Source organism: Sorex fumeus, unplaced genomic scaffold, assembly GCF_029834395.1.
Source record: "Sorex fumeus unplaced genomic scaffold, SorFum_2.1 ptg000201l, whole genome shotgun sequence".
Lineage (NCBI taxonomy): Eukaryota > Metazoa > Chordata > Mammalia > Eulipotyphla > Soricidae > Sorex > Sorex fumeus.
Window position 1 is genome coordinate 704,165 of NW_026606258.1, and position 23,433 is coordinate 727,597.

Below are 23,433 nucleotides of genomic sequence, written 5' to 3' on the forward strand. Positions count from 1 at the left end.
TGAAATGTGTTCAGATCAAGGATTTTCACTTTGGTTTGTCTGACTCGAGAGTCTAATGACTTAAGAAAAGTTTAGTTATTAAGAACCTAGTCTCTGGCATTATGCTAAACTATGTTTAAATGAGTTCAATTATCACTTTAATCAGAAAGCGCTAAAACTGGTACAGGTCTAATGTGTAATTTGAGAGACACTGAAATTGTTTACTTTTCTTGCAGGCTGTTGAAGAGGCATTCGTACCTGTTATCAAACTATGTTTTGATGGAATAGAGGTAAGATATGTTGAAATATTTTCTTGCTCTGTGTGAAATTGAACCACGTAGTTAAATTTTACAGTTTTGTAATTTGCGAATTGATGTGATAAGAATTAAGTTTTCGGGAACCAGAGAGAGAGTAAGGGATTTGCCTCGAGCACAGAGCCAGGACCTAGCCCTGCCCCCTGCCGGGTGTCCCCCTAGCCTCTCCTGTGATCCCACTTCCTGGAAGTTTGGATTGGTAGAAGTGATGCAGAACGTGTCACTTTAGTCTTTCAGCCCAAATAAAGGCAGAAGGAATGAAAAATTGACTCCCAAAATGCTGCTACATTCTTGGTAAATTTTCTCTATGCATAGCTAAGTACTTTTTAATCATTCAAGGCAATAGTACTTACTGCAAATAGGAGTTTGGTCTTCAGCAAGATATTTTAAGAGGTTAAGAGAAATTCGTGACCTGGTATTGTATGTAGTAAGATACTTTTATTAAAAAAATACTGATGGGGTAGGATTTATGAATTTAAATTATTGACGCAATGTAGATTATTTTTTACTGCTTTCAACTAAATGAGAGAAAGTAATGGGAGCAAAACTGACCATGAGATAGCCTCAGTTTTCATTAGTTACTGTTAATATATTTTATATAATGATGTTGCAAAGTTACTAATAATGAAAGTTGTGAAATTTGAGGAAATGGAAAAATAATTTGTTTATGAAAAATGCATTTCTTTAATTGCTGCTTAAGGTGCTCAAGTTTGATCTATGATAATTTTTTTAATGTAGGAGTATTGCTATTTATTCAGCCATTGATTAGACTGATTGAATTGGGCATGAACTCCATTATGACTAATCATTATATAATTAACTGAAAGTATAAAATTTAGTAGAGATTATAAATATGGGCTGGAGCGATAGCACAGCAGTAGGGTGTTTGCCTTACAAGCGGCCAACATGGTCGACCCGAGTTCGATTTCTCTGCCCCTCTCGGAGAGCCCAACAAGCTACCGAGAGTATCTCGCCTGCACGGCAAAGCCTGGCAAGCTCCCCGTGACGTATTCGATATGCCAAACAGTAACAACAAGTCTCATGATGGAGACGTTACTGGGCCCGCGTGAGCAAATGGATGAATAACGGGAGGACCGTGATAAATATAGTCTGTACATAGATCTATTTCCCCATAAAGAACATTGCCAGCAGATGGAATTTGTTTTGTGTGTTAGACAAAATTCATTTGCATCTCATGGGAGAATGATTCTTTTTTAAAAGTTATTTTAATTATTTAATTAATTTATTTGAGGCCATACCCAGCACTACTCAGGGCTTAATTTCTGGCTCTGTGCTTAGGCATCAGTTCTGGCAGTTCTCCGGGAACCATATATATGATGCAGGCTCAAACCTGGGGCCCCTTTATGCAAGACAAACTACCTGCTGTGCTATTTCTCTGGCTCCGGTTGCGTGTATTAAAAATTTTTTAAATTTTATTTGTTAAATTTATTGGGTGCATTTCTTAGTAAACCAAACTGATGTATGATTTAACTAACAAGTGGATGCTTCTAAAAAATTGTTTCTCTTTTTTTTTTTTTGTTCTGCCCCATTGTTTCATATTTCATGACCATCCTGTTCATCGATTGCCCTAAGCAGGCACCAGTAATGTCTCCTTCGTCCTAGCCCTGAGATTTTCAAAAGTGCCATATTCAAGGCTCTTTCAGGGCTAAGAGAATGAGACCCATCATTTTTACTGGTAATTGGCATATTGAGTACGCCACGGGGAATTTGCCAGACTCCGCCATGTGGGCAGGTTACATTCGGTAGCCTGTGAGGTTGTCCAAAGTAAGAATAAGATAATAAGATGTCTTCCAGGAGCTGGGTTTTATAGTCTCTGGGTCTTGGCCGTTGATGGGATCATACGGCGCTGGGGGTCAGATGGTGGATGTGACCCCTGCCTACTGGAAGGTGGAGGATCGGAGTGGAGGATGCTCAGCCCCGATCTGAGTAGGCTTGGAGATCTCAGCCCCGGGACCTGCATGCCTTTGTTCCTCTGCCGGTACCTTCATGCATGTGGAGAGTGGTCTCAGCATGCTGGTGGCCGGTTCTGGAGGTCTTCGGTTGCCGGGGCTCTGCTCCTGTCTCCGCGCCTGGCTGTTCTCGCCGGGGCCCCTCGCAGGGGGGCGGGCTGAGTTTCCCTCCCCACCCCGAGCAGAGCTCCGGTTTCATATTTAAAGTAAAGTAAAGTAAAGGCCCCTCCCGTTGATCGTCGATTTGCTCGAGCGGGCCCAGTAACGTCTCCATTGGAGACTTTGTTGTTACTGTGTCTGGCATATCGAATACTCTCGGTAGCTTGCCGGGCTCTCCGAGAGGGGCGGAGGAATCGAACTCGGGTCGGCCATGTTGGCCGCTTGTAAGGCGAACGCCCTACCCGCTGTGCTATCGCTCCAGCCCATTTAGCTTGTAAAAATATTTTGGGGGATTTGTTTTGGGCCACACCCAAAACAGTGATGCTAGGAACTACTAGAGTATTGGGGGACCAAATGGTTCCTGCGGTAAAGCAGCGTGAACTGCATGCCATGCCAGGTAGTCGCCTTCCCCCCTGCACTGTCTTTTCAATCCTTAAAACTGATAAAAGTATCTGTTGTGGACTTTAGGCTCATGCATTTTTTTTTTAATTATTGAATCACTGTGAGAAAAGTTACAAAGCTTTCAAGTTTAAGTCTCGGTCATACAATGATCAAACTTTAGTTATTTTTCACCACCAAGAACCCCAATATACCCCCCTCCCACCTCTCCCGATGCCTGTGAGGCAGATGATTTCTGCTTAACTCTCTACTTTGATTACATTCATTATTTTGACAAAAGATGCACCATTATTGTTTGGAATTTCCCCCCAACAATCAGAACTGCTGAGAAGGCATTGTGAAATCATTTGTTTTCTATTGCTGGTCATGAAAACCATATGATGTTGAGCGACTGCAATAGCGGCCGCCTGATTTTGGATTTCTGATATTTTACTAATTAAATCTGGAGGGATTTCTGCCAAGAGCCGGATAATCACGAGATTAGTTTCTGTGTGTCTGGTGCCATGGCCATGCCGGAGAGCCGCTCGTGACCTTAGTTGGGCGTGAAGGACGAGCCAGTTTCGCCCCCTTCCCGTGAGGCTGCAGTTTAGGCTCATGTTCGTAATCAAGGAAACGTATTGACTTTATTTTTAACCTTTTGGTTTTGGGGCCACTCCCAGCCACGCTCAGGGGCTCTTGGCTTGGAGATCACTCAAGGTAGACTTGAGGGGAACTGCATGGGATGGAACCTGGGTCTGCTGCTTGTAAGGCGAGCCCCTTATTCACTGTACTTTCTGGTGTCCCCCCTTTGTTTTTGGTGGGGGTTGGGGCACACCAGGCTGTACTCAGGGTTTACATCCTGGTTCTGCATTCGTGGGTCACTCCTGGTGGACTGAGAAGTTCGGGGTGGGGATGGGGCGGGAAGGGACCACCTGGGGTGTTGAGGATGAAATCCAGTTGACCGCTTGTAAGGCAAGTGTTCCACTTGCTGTACACTTACCTCCAGTAGAGGAAAGTATTGGTGTTAAATGGTGTGCTTTCTCCTTTGAAGAAATGCTAGTATAACAGGCCGGGTACTTGTCTTGCATGATGTCAGCCTGGTCCGATCCTTGACACCCATGTGTGGCTCTCTGAGCCTGCCAGGAGTGATCCTGAGCTCAGGGCCAAGAGTAAGCCCTGAACATCGCCAGGTGTGGTTCCCCTCTCCTGCAAAAAAAGTTGTTTGCCAGGTATGGACTGTTACATTTTACTTTTATTTTAGATTGATATTTTGTTTGCAAGATTAGCACTGCAGACTATTCCAGAAGATTTGGACCTACGAGATGACAGTCTGCTTAAAAACTTAGATATAAGATGCATAAGAAGTCTTAATGGTATGTCAAACCAACTTTCCTTTGCATATAACTGAGTTAGTAGGTATTAACTTTTTATAATGCTTTTTATAGTCAAGTATTTATTCATAGCGAGTTAAATGCAGTGTACTTTTAGTGTTAATAGTTTAGACTCCAGAGGGCATCTGGCATTTATTTTACCTTTGATAACCCAGTTACTTTTCTTCCTGGGCTATTTAAAGACTGTGATGATTGTATATTTTGTTGTTAGTATTGTGGATTTCATTGTGCAGTCCTAATTATCTTTTGATCCTTTGTAACATTTCCAAGTTACTATGTTTATCAAATTAATCCTTTTTGAACATTTTCATATTAGCCTTGCATGCTGTTAAGACACTCGAAGAGAGACTTTTGGAAGCCTTATATCTGATCTGGAAAAAGTTTTACTTATTAGGGTAGTATTTCTAGTAGAAGATGTATTCGATTTAATTCATTTAATCTATATCTCTTTTGAGTTAGTATTTCTCTGCCAAATTAAGTTTTTATTTAATTTCAGAATTTCACCAGTTTCAGAAGATGTAAAGAGATAATGTTAAACTTCTTGACGATTTGATGTTGTGTTTTTTCACTCCTGTTAATCAGGTTGCAGGGTAACCGATGAAATTTTACATCTAGTACCAAACATTGACAACTTCAGGTTAACTCTGAGAGCTATCAAACTTTGGGCCAAACGTGAGTTCAGAATTTGTTGGCTAGATTATTGAAAATGTTTCAGCTTTAATTCAACACTAATTTTTGTTTGTTTGTTTGTTTTTCCCTCACCAACAGGCCACAACATCTATTCCAATATATTAGGTTTCCTCGGTGGTGTTTCCTGGGCTATGCTAGTAGCAAGAACTTGCCAGCTTTATCCAAATGCAATAGCGTCAACTCTTGTACATAAATTTTTCTTGGTATTTTCTAAATGGTATGTGTTTAGATTATATTAAAATAAAATTGATTGTAGACACTGAAGTTTAGTCTTATTTCTATGACATATCTGCAGCTGGATTCAGGTTACTATTTTTGCTCATGATATGTAAACAATTTAAGTAGTCCTGGGGAGATTGGGTTGTATGCAACAGCAGACCAAATTCCATTCCTTCCAATTTCCCAGAGTAGTAAGACAGGTTCTATTTCCATTTCCATGTGTAAACTATTAAATAAATTACAATTTAAATGTTTGCTAAATCCAGGGGATTAATACGCTAGAATATTAGTTTAGCTGAAACATAATATCACTTCCAAATCAATAGACAAGCAGTCTCAAGATCTTAAAAATATTTTCTAATGGTCTCTTTATCTTTGGTACAATGTTAAAAATGTTTGTGCAGGGGCCAGAGGACTAGTGCAGCGAGTAGAAATGTGCTTTTCTTGCATGTGGCCTACCTGGCTTTAGTCCCTAGCATCTTGTATGGTCCCCTGAATATCATTATGATCCCCAAATTCCCCACCCCTACTGTTTATATATTTACAAAAACCCTTAAGGAATAGAAGTACTTGAAAAAGGCATTTCCTCAATCCTTAAATTAGTCATTAATTCAGGAAAGAATTTTTTTTTTTTAATAAACTCCCATTTTTTTAGCGTCTTTATATTTATCAACTTAAAAACTTCTGGGGGGAAGGCCTAGGGTGGGGGTGGGGGGCACAGGGTCACACCTGGCAGTGCTTAGGGCTTACTCCTGGTTCTGAGCTCAAGGATCATTCCTGGTAGAGTTTGGGGAACCGTATGTGATGCCGGGGATTAAGCCCAGTTCAGCTGCATTCAAGGCGAGCATCTTGCCTGCTGTACTATCTCTCTGGCCCTCTCTGTCTTTCTTTTAAGAAAAGATAAAGTTGCTCTGGTCCAAAAGATTGTAGAGTTTTTCATTCTTACTCAGATTGATCTAAAAATTGGTCTTCCATTCCTATTCTTACCAACTTCCATACCTTCTCCCTCTGTTCTTTTATAGTTACTTTATAAAAAATTATTTCTTAGGAGCAGTTTATAATTCAGAGCTGCTACACTTTACACATTTTATTTTCAGAGTTGCCAGCACCTAATCATAATCGTGAGATGAGATTGAGTAGGACCTGTCATAATTTCTCTTAATACTGCAGTATTCACATGCATAGCAATTAATGTTTTGTTTTTTTTTGGGGGGGGAGTGGGCCAAGCCTAGCAGTGAACAGGGCTTACTCTTGCCTCTGCACCCAGAGTTCATCCTGGTGGGGCACCAGGGACCATAAAGGGTCCTGGTGCTTGAACCCAGGTCAGCCAGGTGCAAGGCAAGGGCCCTACACTGCCGCTATCACTTTGCTTCCAACAATTAATATTTTTAAGAAACTGATACTTATTTTAGCTATCGCTTTGCTTCCAACAATTAATATTTTTAAGAAACTGATACTTATTTTATGGGTGGTAGATGTTTTCTAGCGTTTAATCCTTAGTGGAGGACGGAAATAGCTAACTCAGAATGCGTCTTAAAACAGTGACATATATTCCTGGTGACGACCTCTTAAGCCATGAGATAGTACTTTTCTTAATCAGTTTCTATGATTTATTATACCCCTCTGTCTATAGTCATTTAACTTTTTGTTTTGAACTGTTGTTGTCTGAAGCTAGTATAAAGACTGGGTTTTAGTTTTTGTGTACAGTTTATCATCCTGTTTTTAGATTTAGGGATCACATGAGATGTTTTGTAGATGGTGTTTATGTGGTTCTTGGCAGTTCTTTGAAAAGCAGAGATTTCTTTACTTCATCTGCTAAATAGTTTGGAGTTTTATAGTTAAACGAAAAGTATTTTGAAGAGCCTGTTGTCTGCAGAAAGGAATAAAAGGTTATATATACCAAGAGGGAAGATGAATGAAGAAGAATCACATTCACAATTGCTGTATGTTTAACAAAATAAATACGTTTAGATGGTAATATCCAATAGTCTTATCAAGTGCTACACTCTTTTTAAACAGGGAATGGCCAAATCCAGTGCTATTGAAACAGCCTGAAGAATGCAATCTTAATTTGCCTGTATGGGACCCAAGGGTTAGTGTATTATTTTTTCCCCTACAAATTCACACTGTGCAATAACAAGTAAAAATCAGGGAGACTTCCCATCATTGACAAATGAGTGTACATGTCCGCTTTATTCTTTCTTTTAGATAACTTCAGCTATAATTGTCCTGGTGTGAGAAGCATAATTATGTACCCTGTAAAATAAAATCTTAATTGTACATAGTTTAATACCAAGTTCATTAACATTTTTAATTTATATACTATTTAGAGAACTACCTTGTAAGAGAAAGTTGTGTGGGCATTTGTGCTAAAAAATAATAATAAAAGGATAATAAAAATCCCTGTATTTTTTATTTGACTTAAATATTCTGTTAAAATTGGGTTGCTGCAGGAAACTGTTTTAATGTTTACTTGTGGCAGTTATCGTCTAAGCAATATCTTTTTAATTACGATGATATAATTGAAAATTGGTTTGGCTATTACAGATTACAAAAGCATGGTTTGACTAAAGAAGAACTTCTATTCTGCCTCATGTGAAGTTACGACCTTTACTCAGTTTTAATGTCGATAACATATAATTAATTGAAAGAAGAAACTTAGGTTTGATTCAGGCTTTCTAAAAGGCTTTAGAAATCGTGTTTTTCTGCATTAGCTTTATCTTATTACAGCATAAAGATTCTGTCAGTTTCAAATTTTATTAAGGTATGTTTCTTTTTCCAAACTTAAGAGCACTTATTCTGGAGGAATATGAGTTTATGATTTCCTTTTTTTTTTTAAATTATGCCACTAATTAGCATATGATTAAGATGAGATGTATTAAATCATTTTATTCTTTTAAAAAGAAACTAGCATGGATATGTACTTTCAGCATGTCTCAATAGCTTAGGCTCCTTAAAGTAACCAATTTATTAGTATCTAAATTTCCATCCTGTTTAAATTTGTTTTTACACATAACATATTGTAGTTTTACATTACTCCAGAGTAATTACGTTTGTATCCCCATCTGTTGTTGAAAAGAGAAAAACTAAACATCAAAGATGCCCCAGAAGACCCCGTTTTGTTTCATAGGCACACTATTTCTAATAAGATTACTCAAATAGTCATACCTAAATTTAAACAGTCTGATAGTTTAGAAAAATCTCTTCTATAAAGAATACCTGTAAAACTGATGTCTCCTTACATGGTTTTTCTTTCTCAACTCCAGCTTTGAATGAAATAAAATTTAATCATTGGTTCAGTTTAACAAGGGGTAAAAGTCCAAGTAACTGTTGCATATGTACTTGAAGAAACTGATTGGCTGTTGTTGTATGTAGGTAAACCCCAGTGATAGGTACCATCTTATGCCTATAATTACACCAGCATACCCACAACAGAACTCCACGTACAATGTGTCCGTTTCAACACGGATGGTCATGGTTGAGGAGTTTAAGCAAGGTAAGTGTTTATCCTTATCCTCTCCTTTATACACAAAGGATTTGCATACGGTTATAGACTGGTCGTGATGTAAATTGAAGCATTTGCTAAGTAGATTTTAAGTAGTTACGTATTTATTGATTATAGTATGAGTGTTAATTTGAGAAATGCAATTCCTCAATTTTTTGAGGAAAATTTTTATTATAAGACTATTTAAAGCTGTATCCCTAGCTGGGCCTTTATATGGGTGGTTCACTACCCATATTATTGTGTAAAATCATAAGTGGTACCATAAGCTTCTTGACTAAGTGGTATGGATTGGGGCCAAACTCCATTATTTTGGACAAACCGACATGTTTTTCTGTATCCTTGTAGTCCCATTCCATCTGGCTGGAGCGATAGCACAGTGGTAGGGCGTTTGCCTTGAAAGCCACCTGCCGGGCGGAGCCAGGTTTCGATTCCTCCGCCCCTCTCGGAGAGCACGGCAAGCTCTTGGGAGTATCTTGCCCGCATGGCAAAGCCTGGCAAGCTCCCCGTGACGTATTCGATATGCCAAACACAGTAACAAGAAGTCTCACAATGGAGACGTTACTGGGCCCGCTCGAGCAAATTGATGAACAACTGGAGGACAGTGCTACAGTGTAGTTCCGTTAATTAGAAGGCCTTGCTGAAGTCAGTCTTAGGGAAGTAGCTGGAATTGGTGTGTTCTGTGTCAGGGAAATAGAATCAGCTAAAGGACTACAGGTTTCAAACTCAGAAGAGTAAAATCTTTCCTATAATTAGAAGAGGCTCTTCATGGAAAGATGGTGATGTCTGTCACCCCGACCCCCCCCCCCCCCCAAGTCTGCTTTTAGGAAGTAAAGAAATCCAACAGCAAAAGAATTCCTTTTTTAAAAAAAATAGTAGTGCTTAAGGTTTTGGAGAGAGTCATTTTGTGAGCATAGATTTTTAGAGTAATAAAAATTTATCAGAACTCTGATGTCAAAGATCCTCCAGCATTTTTGAATAGTTTGTGTTATGTAAAAAGTCTGAGCTCAAAGAGTCCTAGACTAACATTACTGTTCGTTAAAATTAAGATTTTAGGATTGTGGTGAATGCATGTGGTGGTATGTCTTAATGGTTTTTAAATTCTAGGTTGTTAGATTGAAGCATGCAAACATTTAATATGTTTTTAATTTAGGTCTTGCTATCACAGATGAAATTTTGCTGAGTAAGGGAGAGTGGTCCAAACTTTTTGAAGCTCCAAACTTCTTTCAGAAGTACAAGTATGTATTTTAAGGCATGTTGGACATGTTGCTCTCTTAAGTAATGGTTTAATGGTAGCATATGTAACATCTCCTCTTGCTAGGGTATTGTTCTAAATTTTTAGCATCTAGAAATGCCTTCTCATAAACAGTGTACTGTTTTTGGTTAAAGCCCTAGTTTTTCTTTTCTTTTTTTCTGTTTTTGGGTCAAGTAAAAGTGTGGTCCCCTACAGATTTCCTCTGTTAGTCATCATCAAAACATGAACTTGTATATCTTGTCAAAAGAGAGAATGGTTAAAATCAATAGTTAATTTTCCCAGTTTTGGATACTTATTTATTACAAAGACTCTTTTATAACTTAGGCATAGCTAACAGAATGTAAATATATTCAGTCAAGTGTTTTTCCGTAGTTACAGCACATGATTGGCCTGCCATTTCCCCCAATTTTAATAAAAGCCTGAACAAATATTTCTGCAAATTTTCTTGGGGTCTAAGTGGGTATTATATAGATAAATATATTTTTTAACTAAATGTTTTAATACAGCAGTAGTCCAGGTTAAATGCCTGATTGTATTGGTTTTGATGAAAATTGTAAGTTACAATAAATCTGACTTTCAAAAAAAATGGACTTGCACTTTCATTTGCCCTCAGGTGAAAACTTGCCAAAGTCCCACTTAAATTTTTTTCTTTAGCACTTTGATCATGTGTTGGATTGTGTTTTGTAATATCTTAAGCAAGGTTCCTTTCTGCTCTTTCCCCAATTAAAAACAAGAATGACGACCTTCATGATGTCTCTGTGTTTTGTTTCTGTATCTTTGCATGAGAAAGTGATAGTGGAGCCGAGCTTAATTGTTGAGTTCTGAGCACTCTGGTGTCAGTAAAAATTTAAATTAGCCTGCAATGCCCTTCCTTGTTCTTAGCCGTCCCCTATAAAGTGTTCTGCCCATTTAGCAGTTCATATTTCTTTGCCTTTATTTTCACCAATATTGAGGGAGGTACCATTTGACATTTACTCTATGAAGCGTTTGTATTATAATACTCTTTAAATGACCACACAGAGAGTACATTGTTTTCTATTGGAAAATAATAAATAATCTCATAGAAAGTTTCTGCACCTCTTAATTCTTCAGAATCACAGGTGAAGGTAGATCTCTTCATTTTCCTCTTTTACTTTGCTACCAGCAAGGGGGGAGAGGGGTAGAGTGATTTTGAAAGTATGTAGTTAAGCAACTTGATTCACTTGAAGAGATTACGTTGAAATTGAACAAACCTTCATGGTGTAATTCTATTTCAATAAATTTGCTTTGCTAGACGTTTGAGGGTTTTTTAACATTTAAGCTGTCTTTGAATTTGCGAAATATTAATCATTAGAATTTTTTTCTTTACGGAATTCTCTTGAAACATTCAAACCCTTTAGGTTATCAAAAATGACTATTAAACCTTCTAAATAAGAGGATGTAGGACCTAATAAAGGATTGTATCAGGGTAATTGAAATTTCAGCTTTGAGTCCTGGGTAAATGAAGATATAGAAAAGAATTACTATAGGGGTCTGGAGTGATAGTACAGCAGATAGGTTGTTTGCCTTGCACGTGGCCGACCTGGGTTTGAACCCCGGCATCCCGTATGGTCCCCTGTGCACCACCAGGTGTAATTCCTGAATGCAGAGCCAGGAGTAGCCCCCAAGCATTGCCAGGTGTGACCCAAAAGTGGGAAGAAAAGTATTTTATTTACATAGCAAATTATATTTTATACTTCGATTAAACACTTTTCCTCTTTAAAATAGTGATTACTTTTAGACCTTAGAGGTATTCCAGATTTGGGTTTTTAAAAAAATGTATATGAAATACCCCAGCAAATACACATCTGAACTGAAATCCTTAGTTTTCGAGTCAAAATTGATTTAATCCTAATTTGAAGTGTATCCTCAAAGTATCGCCATTTGTTATGTGTAGGATGTAAAACCGTGTGTAATGCACCTGCCTGGCATTCTTGGAAGGGAGGGAATCATGGAGGAAATTTCATTTGTCTTATAAAAAAGCAGACAAATCATTCATCTTCCAGAAGATATCAGTGTTCCTTCAGAAACAGGGGTAAAATTGCTTTGTGAAATTTTAAGTAGTTCTAAGAAAATATTCATGTTTTTCCTTTAAGATATTCAATTTAGCATTTAAGTAGCAATATACTTAGCAGAAGTTCCATTTCAGCAGGAAATAAGTGGCATAGAAAAAGTATTCTCTTAGGTATTAAGATTAATACTTATACTGCTTTTTAATTTCAAAGTCCATATATTTATAATAGTGTATCTGTAAAAAATTTTTGAAATTGAGAAAGTGAACTAGTTTTGGTCTTGAGCTGCACTGTAGTTGCAATGAGTTTTGCTAAAATATAAGTATTATAAAATATATCAGTATATTTTAAATGTGTATAGCAGATCTGTGGTCTGCCGAGATAAAATGTTAAATATTTTTAGATAATAGCAATTAAGATTAGTTTTCTTAGAAACTTTTAAATAGGCTTTAATGAAAATTTTTTTGTTTTGCTTTTTTGGGGGGCACACCTGTCAGTGCTCAGGTCTTATCGCTGGCTCTGTACTCGGAGATGACTCGTGGCAGGCTGGGGGAACAGTGTGTGATATTGGGAGTGGAACCCAGGTTAGCTGTGTATAGGGCATGCTCCATACTGCTCTGCTGTCTCTCTGGCCCCGGGAAACTATTTTTTTTCTAATCAGAAACGGATTACCTTTGGATTTGGGGGAAGTTAATCACTATTGCCTTCAGAATATAGGACTGTAGATGGAAGATCTCAAGTATGGTCTTAATTTTTTAAGTGGTAGTGTGAAATACGTTGTTTAACATAAAAGGTTTCTTGACCAACAGATACTGTTCAAATTTGACATACTTCTTGGTCTCTGTTCTGAGAAATTGAAAACTAGTTTTAATTTTAAAAGTTTAATCTGCTAGTTGGGGTTTCATGCTCAATTCTTCAGATGGATTAATTAGGCTTATAAATGAATTCCTAATGGTCAACAAAATATTTGCAGTTTTTTATTTTTTTATTTTTTATTTATTTATTTTTTTTTGCTTTTTGGGTCACACCTGGCGATGCACAGGGGTTCCTCCTGGCTCTGCACTCAGGAGTTACTCCTGGTGGTGCTCGGGGGGACCATATGGGATGCTGGGAACGAACCTGGGTCGGCCACGTGTAAGGCAAATGCCCTACCCGCTGTGCTATCTCTCCAGCCCCTGCAGTTTTTTAAATTAAACTTATTTTCATTTTTTTTGGGGGGGGTGGGGGGGTTCAGAGTTCACTCCTGACTCTGCTTAGAGCTTACTCCTTGGTCTGCACTCAGGGATCACTTCTGGCCGGACTCGGGACCATAAGGGGTATGGGGCTCAGCTGCTTGCAGGGCAAGTGTTGTACTCACTTGACTGTCTCTCATGCACCCTATTAAGCGTAATTAATAAATTACCCGCTTTAGCTGCTTAAAATGAGAGATTGTGGAAAGGACTTGTGATTCTCTTGTGATGTATGAGTAAGAGTCCTAAATGCCTTTGGTATTTGCTGCTCGGCCCCTGCCTTCTGACTCCCTCATACCCCACACTCCTCGCTGTATGTAAACCCCAGTTGCATCACCTGTAGAGTGGCTGCTTCATCCCCTACCCCATTTCTGCAACCAAAGCTGAACTCTTGAAACACAGGAATGTTAAATTGCCAACAGAATAGAGGTTCAAATGGATTGTGTATTTTGCCTTTGTGAATAGAACATTGTGTCATTTATTCTTTTATCGAAGATTCGGGAGGTCATTTAGACTATTTTAGTAGTGGCAGAATTTAGAGACAGAAGGAATTTATCCTTAAGTGGATGAGCCTCACAAATAACTTTTGAGATTTTGCATGCAAGCCTGCTTTTTTTGGGTTGGGAGGAGGGCACATTCGGTGATGCTGAGGGCCTACTCTTGGCTCTGCTCAGGAATCACTCCTGACGGGCCTAGAGAACCATACGGGGTTCCAGGGAACAGAATCCGGTTGGCTACATTCAAGTCAACCACCTGTGTATGTGATTGTCCTCAGTTTTTGAATAGTTCCGCAATATTTTGGTCAGCCTTTTTAAAAAATATTTTATTACTATGTTTTGCCTTTTCGGTCACACCCAGTGATGCTCAGGGGTTACTCCTGGCTCTGCACTCAGGATTTACTCCTGGAGGTGCTTGGGGGACCCTATGGGATGATGGGGATCGAACCCAGGTTGGCTGCGTGCAAGGCAAATGCCCTACCTGCCGTGCTGTCACTCTGGCCCTCTTTTTATATTTTAAAAACTGCCCCTTGGGGAAGGGATGTCCAGTAGTCCTGGAGGCCAGCAGGAGCAGCTACCTCACCGTGAGGCCGTGATGAGCTGGGATTGGATCCCAGCCCGTTGCCTCCCTCAGTCCTTCCGTTTCACTGTCCGTGTTCCCTGCCAGAATTGCCCAAGTACTTATTCAGAGGTCATATATCCTGTGCCATCCTCCACCCCCCACCCCCCCAAAGGATTCTTGATCCAACCTGGAAGTGCTCAGGCTGTGCATGACTCTATAGGGTCACAGTGGTCTGCTGGATCCAGCACTGCTGGATAAAGCTGGGGTTGCCCCCTTGTGTTTGGAGTTACTTTGTTGCTGTGTCAGATTTGGCGGTGCTCAGGACTAAACTCCTGGTTCTGAGCTCAGGGATTATTCCTGGCGAGGCTCAGGAACCTGATGGGGTGCGGGGGATAGATCCTGGGTTGACAGTGTGCCAGGCAAGTGTGCTTCCCACTGTTGTGTCCGTCTGTCCTCTTTCCAAACCAGTATTGGCAATGATTGTCAGTTGCTTTTGGAGGTAACATAAAAATCAAAATGTTTTATGTAGTGATGATATCTTTTGAAATGAAAGGGTCTTTTCTCACAGTTGGTGGGGTTGGATTCTGTGTGTCGGATGTTTCTGTTCTCGTGCTAGTGACTGTTCTGTGTGTGTTGTGTGGAGGGGCCCGTTGCACACATAGCGGTGCTTGGGAACTGTCCAGGACTCCGCTGTTGTTGGTGGGCGTTTGCTGCAGGCAGAGCCCTTCCTGCTGTCTCTCCAGCCCCATGAGAGCTGTTTTCATAGCACTGAGACTGTAGCATAACTGAAACTTGACACAAAAGACTTGGAAAAAAGTAAGGTTGTATTTTCAACATTCAGTTTAATCTTTGGTACCTTTTCATTTGAATTATACAAGCATGTGTGTTATTTTCGTGAAGTTACTGATATAAAATATTTGACCTAGTGAATTTTTGGGGGGAGTTGGGGGCAAAGCCCTGGTGATAATTTGCATTGAAAATAACTCATTTGATAAATTTTATTTTAGTGAGCAGCTTTTCTGATTTTATAGTCAGAGCATTCCATCAAAGTCATTGAACCAGTAATGTTTAATGTTTCTTTAGTGTTTTTGAATTAAACTGCTTCGGGGTACTAATTTTGTTAAAGAAGAACTATTTCAGACAAATTTTATTTCCTGTATTTAGAAATGTGGGAACTTTGCTGAATTGATGAAGTGATCTAGAACTGTAACAAAGCTTATTACATTGTGGTGTTGATGTCCAGCGCTGGCATTTAAGTAAAATAAATAGCATGTTGTCTTTATCTTCAAAGGCATTATATTGTACTTCTAGCAAGTGCACCAACAGAAAAACAACGCCTAGAATGGTAAGTATAAGATTAGACTTTCTAAAAACCAAAACGCTTCAGAGTGATTCAGATGAGCACAGAGAACAGGAAGAGATGGGAGGGAGTCCTTATGACGTTCGTTTTGCTTTATTCATAAACCAGAAGTATGAGAATTGGGGAATAAATATACATCGTATTTGTTTCCTTCCAGAGATTCACATATTTCACTACTGGCGTGTCTTTTTGTTTCCTTAGATATTTGGTGAACCGTTTTTTATAATTTCCTTTGGGAATGACATGATTCTCTTTTCCCCCAGTTTTTGTTTCTGCAATTTTGGGTGGAAGCGAAGGCTTTAGTTTTATTTATTAAGTTCAGACAGGCGAACTGCCCACGTGTGTGTTTAAGTACAATTTTCATATTAATTGCTTTACATAAACTTCTAATTTTGTGCATTTAAAAATATTTAACCCGACTTTTAATTAATACTAAGTGACATTTGTTCAGGGTGGGCTTGGTGGAGTCAAAAATCCGAATCCTGGTTGGAAGTTTGGAGAAGAATGAATTTATTACATTGGCTCATGTGAACCCCCAGTCGTTTCCAGCACCCAAAGAAAATCCTGACAAGTAAGGCAATAGAGTTTCATTGATTTTCCTCTATAAATGTAACTCAGAGAAACTTTTCTTGGCGATTGTAATCTGGCACTGTTTTACTCTAGTTCAAAACCAGTTTGAGAGTTCGGCTAGTCCCGACCCGAATCCTTGTGGAAAAGGCCTTTTTCTTGAGAAAAGTCCCTCCTGACAGAAATGGTTTCTCGCTGGTGAAGCGGTGGGTGCTTGGGGGCTTCCTCCAGCTCCGTGCTGGGGGTCGTGTTGAGCTGGGGCCTGCTGCGTGGTGCAGAGCAGAGCGTGAACTCTGGCTCCTTGGACTGATGCTGCAGGTTTCGGGGTGCTTTAGTCACCAGTTCCCGTTCTCCACGTCTGCTCTTCCGCATTTTTCCCTTCGCACGGCTGGCCCCCCTGTCCCTCTTTCCTGCCTCCTTGTTTTGTTTGCAGTGTGGGGATTGATCGGGGCCTCACATCCACGTGCAAGGCGAGCTACCCCCAGCGCTGCAGCCCTGCCGGGGCATTCTCTTCCCTCTGTGCTCCAGTGGCTGTTACAATAAGTGCTGTATGCTTTGCCCGCCCCCGCCCCCCTGAAATTTTTTAAACAAAGCTTACTTTGGTTTGACCTTGCAGCACGCTGATAGATCCTCGCATCCAGAAGATAGGGTAATAAAAGCAGCTTTATGTTAGTAAGTAAAGGCCCTCCCGTTGATCGTCGATTTGCTCGAGCGGGCCCAGTAACGTCTCCATTGGAGACTTTGTTGTTACTGTGTTTGGCATTTCGAGTACGTCACGGGGAGCTTGCCAGGCTCCCTTTAATAGTCTTTTATAGGTTAGCTTGTGGTTGAATGTTGTATTTTTTAAAAGATTTTTGAGTGAAATCCAGCTTCTTGATCTTTTTTTTAACCACGTTTTACAACATATTAACGACATAATTTCTGGAATGAGGCCTTCTGATACCACACCCTCAGCCAGTGTCCTCTCATTTCCTCCGCCACTGTCCTAGAGTCCCACAACCCACTTCACGGGTTGCTGTATTACTCATTTTCAAGGTTCTGTCTCCCCCCCACCCCCACAGGGTAATGCTAATGACTGTTTTGGTGGGGTGCACACCCTCTGGTGCTCAGTCACCACTTCCAGTTTGGTGCTTTAGGGGAGTCTAGGAGCATGGGATTGACCGTGGACTTCTAACATGCAAAATGTGTGCCTTCCGAGTTCTCTCTTCGTCCCTCGAACGAGCCTCCCTCGCCGGGCTCCCCCCACAACCCCCCACATGCACAGACACAGCTGTGCTTAGGTCTTACTCCCGACCCTGTGCTCAGGCATCACTCCTGGCAGGGCTTGGGGACCATATAGGATGCTGGGGATTGAACCCAGTTGGCTGCAAGCACTCTCTCCAGCCCCTTTGAAGAACCTCTTTTGAAAAATTTTTATTTTGTGCTTTTTTTGGATCACTCCCGGCTATGCACAGGGGTTACTCCTGGCTCATGCACTCAGGAGTTACTCCTGGTGGTGCTCAGGGGACCATATGGGATGCTGGGAATCGAACCTGGGTCGGCCGCGTGCAAGGTCCTACTCCAGTCCCTGAAAAATTTTTATTTTTTAAATTTTATTTTCCCCTCACACTTTATATGAACACTGTTTTACAAAGTTGTTCATGATGATTTGGTATTCCAACACCAATCCCACCACCATTATTTCCAATTTTCTCAACTACCCCTGAAGCCTGCCTCATAACAGACCCTCAATTTATTTCATATTGCTTGTTATTAAAAAATTTGCTGAAAGAATGATGAAAAAATGTTTCCTTAGAATAAAGTTAATGAAGATGAACCAACTCCTCGAAAAGGAGCTTCTGCAGAAAGCTTGTTCTCACCCCGTAGCTCTGCTGTTCTGATTGGTGCAGCAGAGGCTCTCCTACCGTCACACCACCACGTATAGGTGTCTCATTGCTGTAAGGAGGCTGGGACAGGCACTGAGACAGTGACAGTACAGCCCACTTGGTCACACTGGATGAAACTGGGTCAGGGCTGCTAGTGAGTTTTTATTTTTTTAAGTAACATCTGGTTTTATTTGTAAGTTTTGAGGATGGGAGCGGGGGCATTTGGTTTTGTTTTTTTTTTTGCTTTTTGGGTCACACCCAGCGATGCACAGGGGTTACTCCTGGTTCATGCACTCAGGAATTACCCCTGGCCATGCTCGGGGGACCATATGGGATGCTGGGAATCGAACCCGGGTCGGCCCGCGTGCAAGGGAAACACCCTCCCAGCTGTGCTATCGCTCCAGCCCTAGAGTGGGGGATCTTAACACACTCAAGAGAACCTGGGCTTCTCTCAACAGGAAGAGGGGCTCAGCACACATCCCAGCATTAGATAGGAAAGTGCATATCTCCAGAGGGGAGGTGAAGTCGACACGTGGGTGAAGGTGGCAAATGGGCCCAAGAATTGAACTCTCAGCCTTGGGCCCTAAGGGAAGACTCCATGGAGCGACATTCCCAGAACTCTACAATTTTTTTGTTGCTTCAGTCTTAATTATTGAAACCGTGTATGATCCATTAAAACTCTCCAGTGTTCAAAGGTGACCGGGTCCCCTGGTTCTGTTAATCTGTGTAAATTTATTGAGGGGGCCTTTTCAGCTGACCTTCAACAAATATATCCAAGGAAGCCTGACTGTCCTTTTCTTGTTCCGCGTTTTTCCAATATACCGTCTTTATTTTTCTTCAAGGAGCATAGTTTTTGTTTATTTTTGCTTTGAGGGCCATACCTCGTGGTACTCAGGGATTACTTGTCTTGGTTTCTCCCAGTGATGCTTTGTGGGGACCGTGAGGTGTTCAGGAATCAGATGCAGGCCTCTTGCATTCGGAATATGCCGCCCAGCCGTTGAGCTCTCTCTTTGGCCCGTGAACATAACTTTTGCTTCTATGTAGTACCTTTAACTTTAGAATAAGTCGTCGTTATTATATTAGCTGTCAGTATGTAGGTAAGAGTATATAGTATTTCCTAAAACTGTTGTTTATATATAGTTTTATATAGGAATAAAGAGATGTTGATGGGGAAAGGATTATAATTTTGATTGTTTTTTTGGGGGGGAGGGGGGCTTAGTTTTATTTAGTTTGTTTATACATTGTGTTCTGAAATTTTCCACATCCACTGTCAGCTACATTGATATACTTTTCATGAAATCCCAGTAAACTGAGTAATAGAGTTCTTACTTTGCAGGGAAGAATTTTGCACGATGTGGGTGATTGGGCTAGTGTTTAAAAAAACAGAAAACTCTGAAAACCTCAGTGTTGATCTCACCTATGATATTCAGTCTTTCACAGATACAGGTATGTCTGTTCTTGGAAAATCAAACCATGTAACTTGTGTATTTGATCGTGTATGCCATCATGAGATTTGCAGGAATTTAAAATTACTTGAAAATACTGCGTGGTCATCAGAATGACAGTTTTGACTTAGCATCAGTTACATATCATACACAAATGGATTTTCCTATTGTGGTTGGCCTAAAGTTGGGAGAATGATGTAGAATTGATTATGTTTCCTACTAGGAAAACCATCTCAATATTTGATTGCCTGGAACATAGCTTATTTCTTTCTTCTCTTTTGTTTTGGGCCACAACCGCTGGTACTGGGTGCTGCTCTCCTGACCCCGTGCTTAGGTGGGGGGCATTGTCCCTGGCGGTGCTTGGGGCCATGCAGTGAGTGCCTTAAGCCCTTACTGGGTCTCTGGCCCTAAAGCCTAGCTTCTTAACACAATTGAATGTTGGACTCACATAATGCACGGTGTATTTTTTGCTTCTGAAAGGCCAGAAAATGTTTCCAGATCAGATATATTTAATACAGATTGGCCTGTATCGAATTTCTTGGCTCCTAAGGGGATTCAAGATTGTGAATGGGAAAGAAATTCTGTCTCTGAAACTGAGTCGGATGACTGCTTTCTTCCGGAGCAGTTGGAAATGGAAGGACTGGGGTGGTCGCACCCGGGTTGTGGTGCTCGCCTTAGGGCTGGCCGGCCGCCCGGGGTCAGTTTCTGGCATCCCAGTACCTCCCTGAGCCGAGCTGGGAGCAGCTCTGAGCTTCTCCTGGTATGGCCCAAAAGCCATAAAAAGGTTCATTTTGAAGTATGGGATAGGCCGACTAGAGCTACATTCAAACTTGAGTGTTGCCCTGAGAGAAAAGATAGCCTGTTAGCTAAACACAACGTGCGTCCCCACCTCCAGTGTCAAACCAGCATGACAGTGTCAGGGTGAAGTACGGAAAAGTCAGTGTTTCAGACTGGGATGCGTAGGTACAACACATGGATCAAGTTAGTAATGGGCCGTTGCACTTGCTGTAGAATCTGTAAAATCCTACCAATGTGTTGTTACCTGTGTACATACGTGTTACTTTGTTTTTTTTTTTTAATTGAATCACTGTGAGCTAGACCCTCACAAAGCTGTTAATGGTTAGGTTTCAGTCGAGCAGTGTTCCACCGGTGTCCATTTCCCAGCACCAGAGTCCCCTGGTTCCCTCCCATCATACCACACCCTCCGCCTGCCTCTCTATGGCAGGTGCTTTTCTTTCCTTTTCTTTCCTCTCTCCCTCGGGCTCCCCTCTCCGCCCCCCCATGCTCTCTTGTTCTCTTTTTCTCCCTCTCTCTCTTCTCTCCCTTTTTTCTTCTTCCTCTCTCCCTTTCCATACTTATGCTTTTCTGTTGGTGCTGACATGGTGAAATTTAAAGGTGATTTTTTTGTTTGTTTCTTTGTTTGTATAAAACTCTGCTCCCTGAAGCACACGGGGAAGCACACGGCCGCAGGACATCTTTTCATCTAGTTCTTTCTCTGGAGAACCTGGCAGACTACCAAAAGTATCCTGCCCACACGGCAGAGTCTGGCAAACTCCCCATGGCGTATTCAGTATGCCAAAAACCAGTAACAATGATGGGTCTCATTCTCCTGACCCTGAAAGAGCCTCAAATGTGGCACTTTTTAAAATCTCAGGGCTAGGACGAAGGAGACGTTACTGGGGCCTGCTCAAGGCAATCGATGAACAATAGGAAGACAGTGATAGAGTGGCACGTTTTGTTTTTCATTTTTTCCCCTGGTTTTTAGGTACAGTGGTGCTCAGGGCTCATTCCTGGCGATGCTCTGGGCACTACATGTAGTGCTTGTCTTTGAACCTGGGTTGGCCCCATGCAAGGCAAGTTCCTTACCATTTGTACTCTCTTTGACCCAGTGGGGGATATATTCATATACATGTAGTTGCATTCCTAGAAAATTTAGAATAGATTTTTTTTCACATTAAGTAATTGATAAGCAGATTTCTCACCTCGTTGGTTTTTGTTTTGGTTTGATTTGGGGCCACACCCATGGTGCCCAGGTCTTATTTTCCTGGCTCTGCTCAGGGATCACTCGTAGAGGTTCCAAGGCGACCATATCTGGGTTGGTTGTGTGCAGGCCAGGCACTTCTCCCATTGCTACCTCTTTGGCCCTCACCATTTTTTCTTTCTTAATTAATGTTTACCTTCTTTGGCAATGGAAGTAGGGCATGGTCTGTTTGTTTTGAGGAATTATCTATGTTGAAAAGTATCTAGTACTATTTATCCAAAGTTGAATTTCAAGGAATTGAACTTCATTGAATTTCATTGAATTTCAAGGAACTTTGGGTTTTGGGGAGGGAAGAAAACTCTTTAGTTTTCTTGTATCTTGAGTTTTGTATTTTTTTAATTTTGGGGACCTGTGCTTTGGGATTCTTCCTGGCCCTTGGACAGGGACCATGGACAGTGGCAGCTGATGTCAGACCCTGTAGCACGCAGCCTGTGTGCTCAGCCTGATGAGTGGTCTGCCCCACCATCTTGGAACATTTACCAGAGTGATTTTTGAGATCTTCCAGGAAAACAAATTGAACGTGTTCAAAGCTTATTCTTACCCTTTTAGTGTCCTGTAACATTTCTTCAAGCTTGATCCTAAGGTAGTTGCAAATACATCTTTGTTGGTATTCAAGCAAAAATTTTGGAATCTACCTTTTCTCCCTACTTCTTTTTTTTTTTTTTTTTGGAAGGTGGGGGTGGGGGGTTAGGGTATGGTCACATACCACATAGCACCAGCAGCGTTCAGGGCTTACTCCTGAATGTGTGCAGGGCTTGGAGGACCATATGGGCTGCCGGGGATTGAACCAGGATCTGTGTGTGCAGGGTTAGCACCCTACCTGCTATACTGTCACTCCACCCTTAACCCTATACTTGATATTTGTCCATTTTTATTTTGCATCTGCTTTTAGGATACATTCAGATTTCTACTTTCCTTTTTTTTTCTTGCTATCATCCTAAATATAATCCCGATCTATTGGATTAACGCCCTTTTCTATCTTTACCTTTTCTCGGCGTCTAAAATGAATCTAAGGCAAACTAGGTCATACCTGGTGAAACTGTAACGACTGCCCATCTCACACAGAGTGAAAGTCCAAGTTTGAGTTCTTCCTGCGCTTTGTAAGCCTTTGATCGGGCCTTCTGAATATGTCTTAAGAATCATGTGATACAAGGCTAAGAGGTGACAAGGTTAGGAATGGGCCCAGTAGGACCTGAGGCAGCATTTTCAGTAGTCAGAGACTAAATTTTTAGTAGTCAAAAACTAGAGTTCTTGACAGAATCTGTTTGATATTTACATTAAACAAAGGTAGACACCAAATGACCATACGCTGTTCATTAATGTTGTCTGTCTGGAGAAGTTTCTTGGGGTTCAATCCCCAACACCTCGTAAGGCCTTTGCACCCACAGGAGTAAGAGCACAGGCATCTGTGGCCACCCCACCCCCCTGAAAAGGAATCTTGTGTGTCAGAAATAGATAAGGGATTATAACTTTCATAAGGGATGTTCCCTGATTTCTTTGGTACTATGAGCCTCTACTCTGTTCAGGACATTTCTCCCTTGAATGTTTGTTTTCTGGAATGTTAGATCACGAGGAGTTCAGACTGAACTTCCTTTCTCCCTAAAACAGTTTTCCTTCATCGCATTTAACCACCAACTAATAGAAAATATACTTTAATTTTTGTATTTGGGCCAGACCTCGTAGTACTCATGACTTATTCCTGGCTTGCACTCAAGGATCACTCCCGGCGGGTCTCAGGGACCCTATGGGCTGCCGGGAATTGAACCTGGGTCAGTTGCCTGAAAGGCAACTTGCTTGTACTTGCTGTACTCTTCACTCTGACTCGGAAAATATATTTTAGTCTGACATTTTCTTGTTTTATTGGGATCTCCCTACTAGTGTTAAAGACTCCAAAGGTCTTTTGCTCATTTATTTCCCCTTGAGAACAATGTGATTGAAAATTGGGGCTCAGTAAATATTTGGTTTAGCATAAGAACTGAC

General features: G+C 40.9%; 1 protein-coding gene across 2 annotated transcripts in view; it reads left to right on the forward strand.

The window, feature by feature from the left end:
* PAPOLA (poly(A) polymerase alpha) overlaps positions 1–23,433 on the forward strand; it is a 65,643-nt gene that overhangs the window by 25,064 nt on the left and 17,146 nt on the right. For both annotated transcript variants that reach the window (XM_056108271.1, XM_056108272.1), the window contains exons 6-15: positions 216–269; positions 4,062–4,173; positions 4,774–4,863; positions 4,960–5,098; positions 7,120–7,192; positions 8,476–8,596; positions 9,756–9,840; positions 15,467–15,520; positions 15,987–16,106; positions 19,304–19,413. In XM_056108271.1, coding sequence (XP_055964246.1) covers positions 216–269; positions 4,062–4,173; positions 4,774–4,863; positions 4,960–5,098; positions 7,120–7,192; positions 8,476–8,596; positions 9,756–9,840; positions 15,467–15,520; positions 15,987–16,106; positions 19,304–19,413 — 958 coding nt within the window. The remainder of the gene's footprint in view (positions 1–215; positions 270–4,061; positions 4,174–4,773; positions 4,864–4,959; positions 5,099–7,119; positions 7,193–8,475; positions 8,597–9,755; positions 9,841–15,466; positions 15,521–15,986; positions 16,107–19,303; positions 19,414–23,433) is intronic.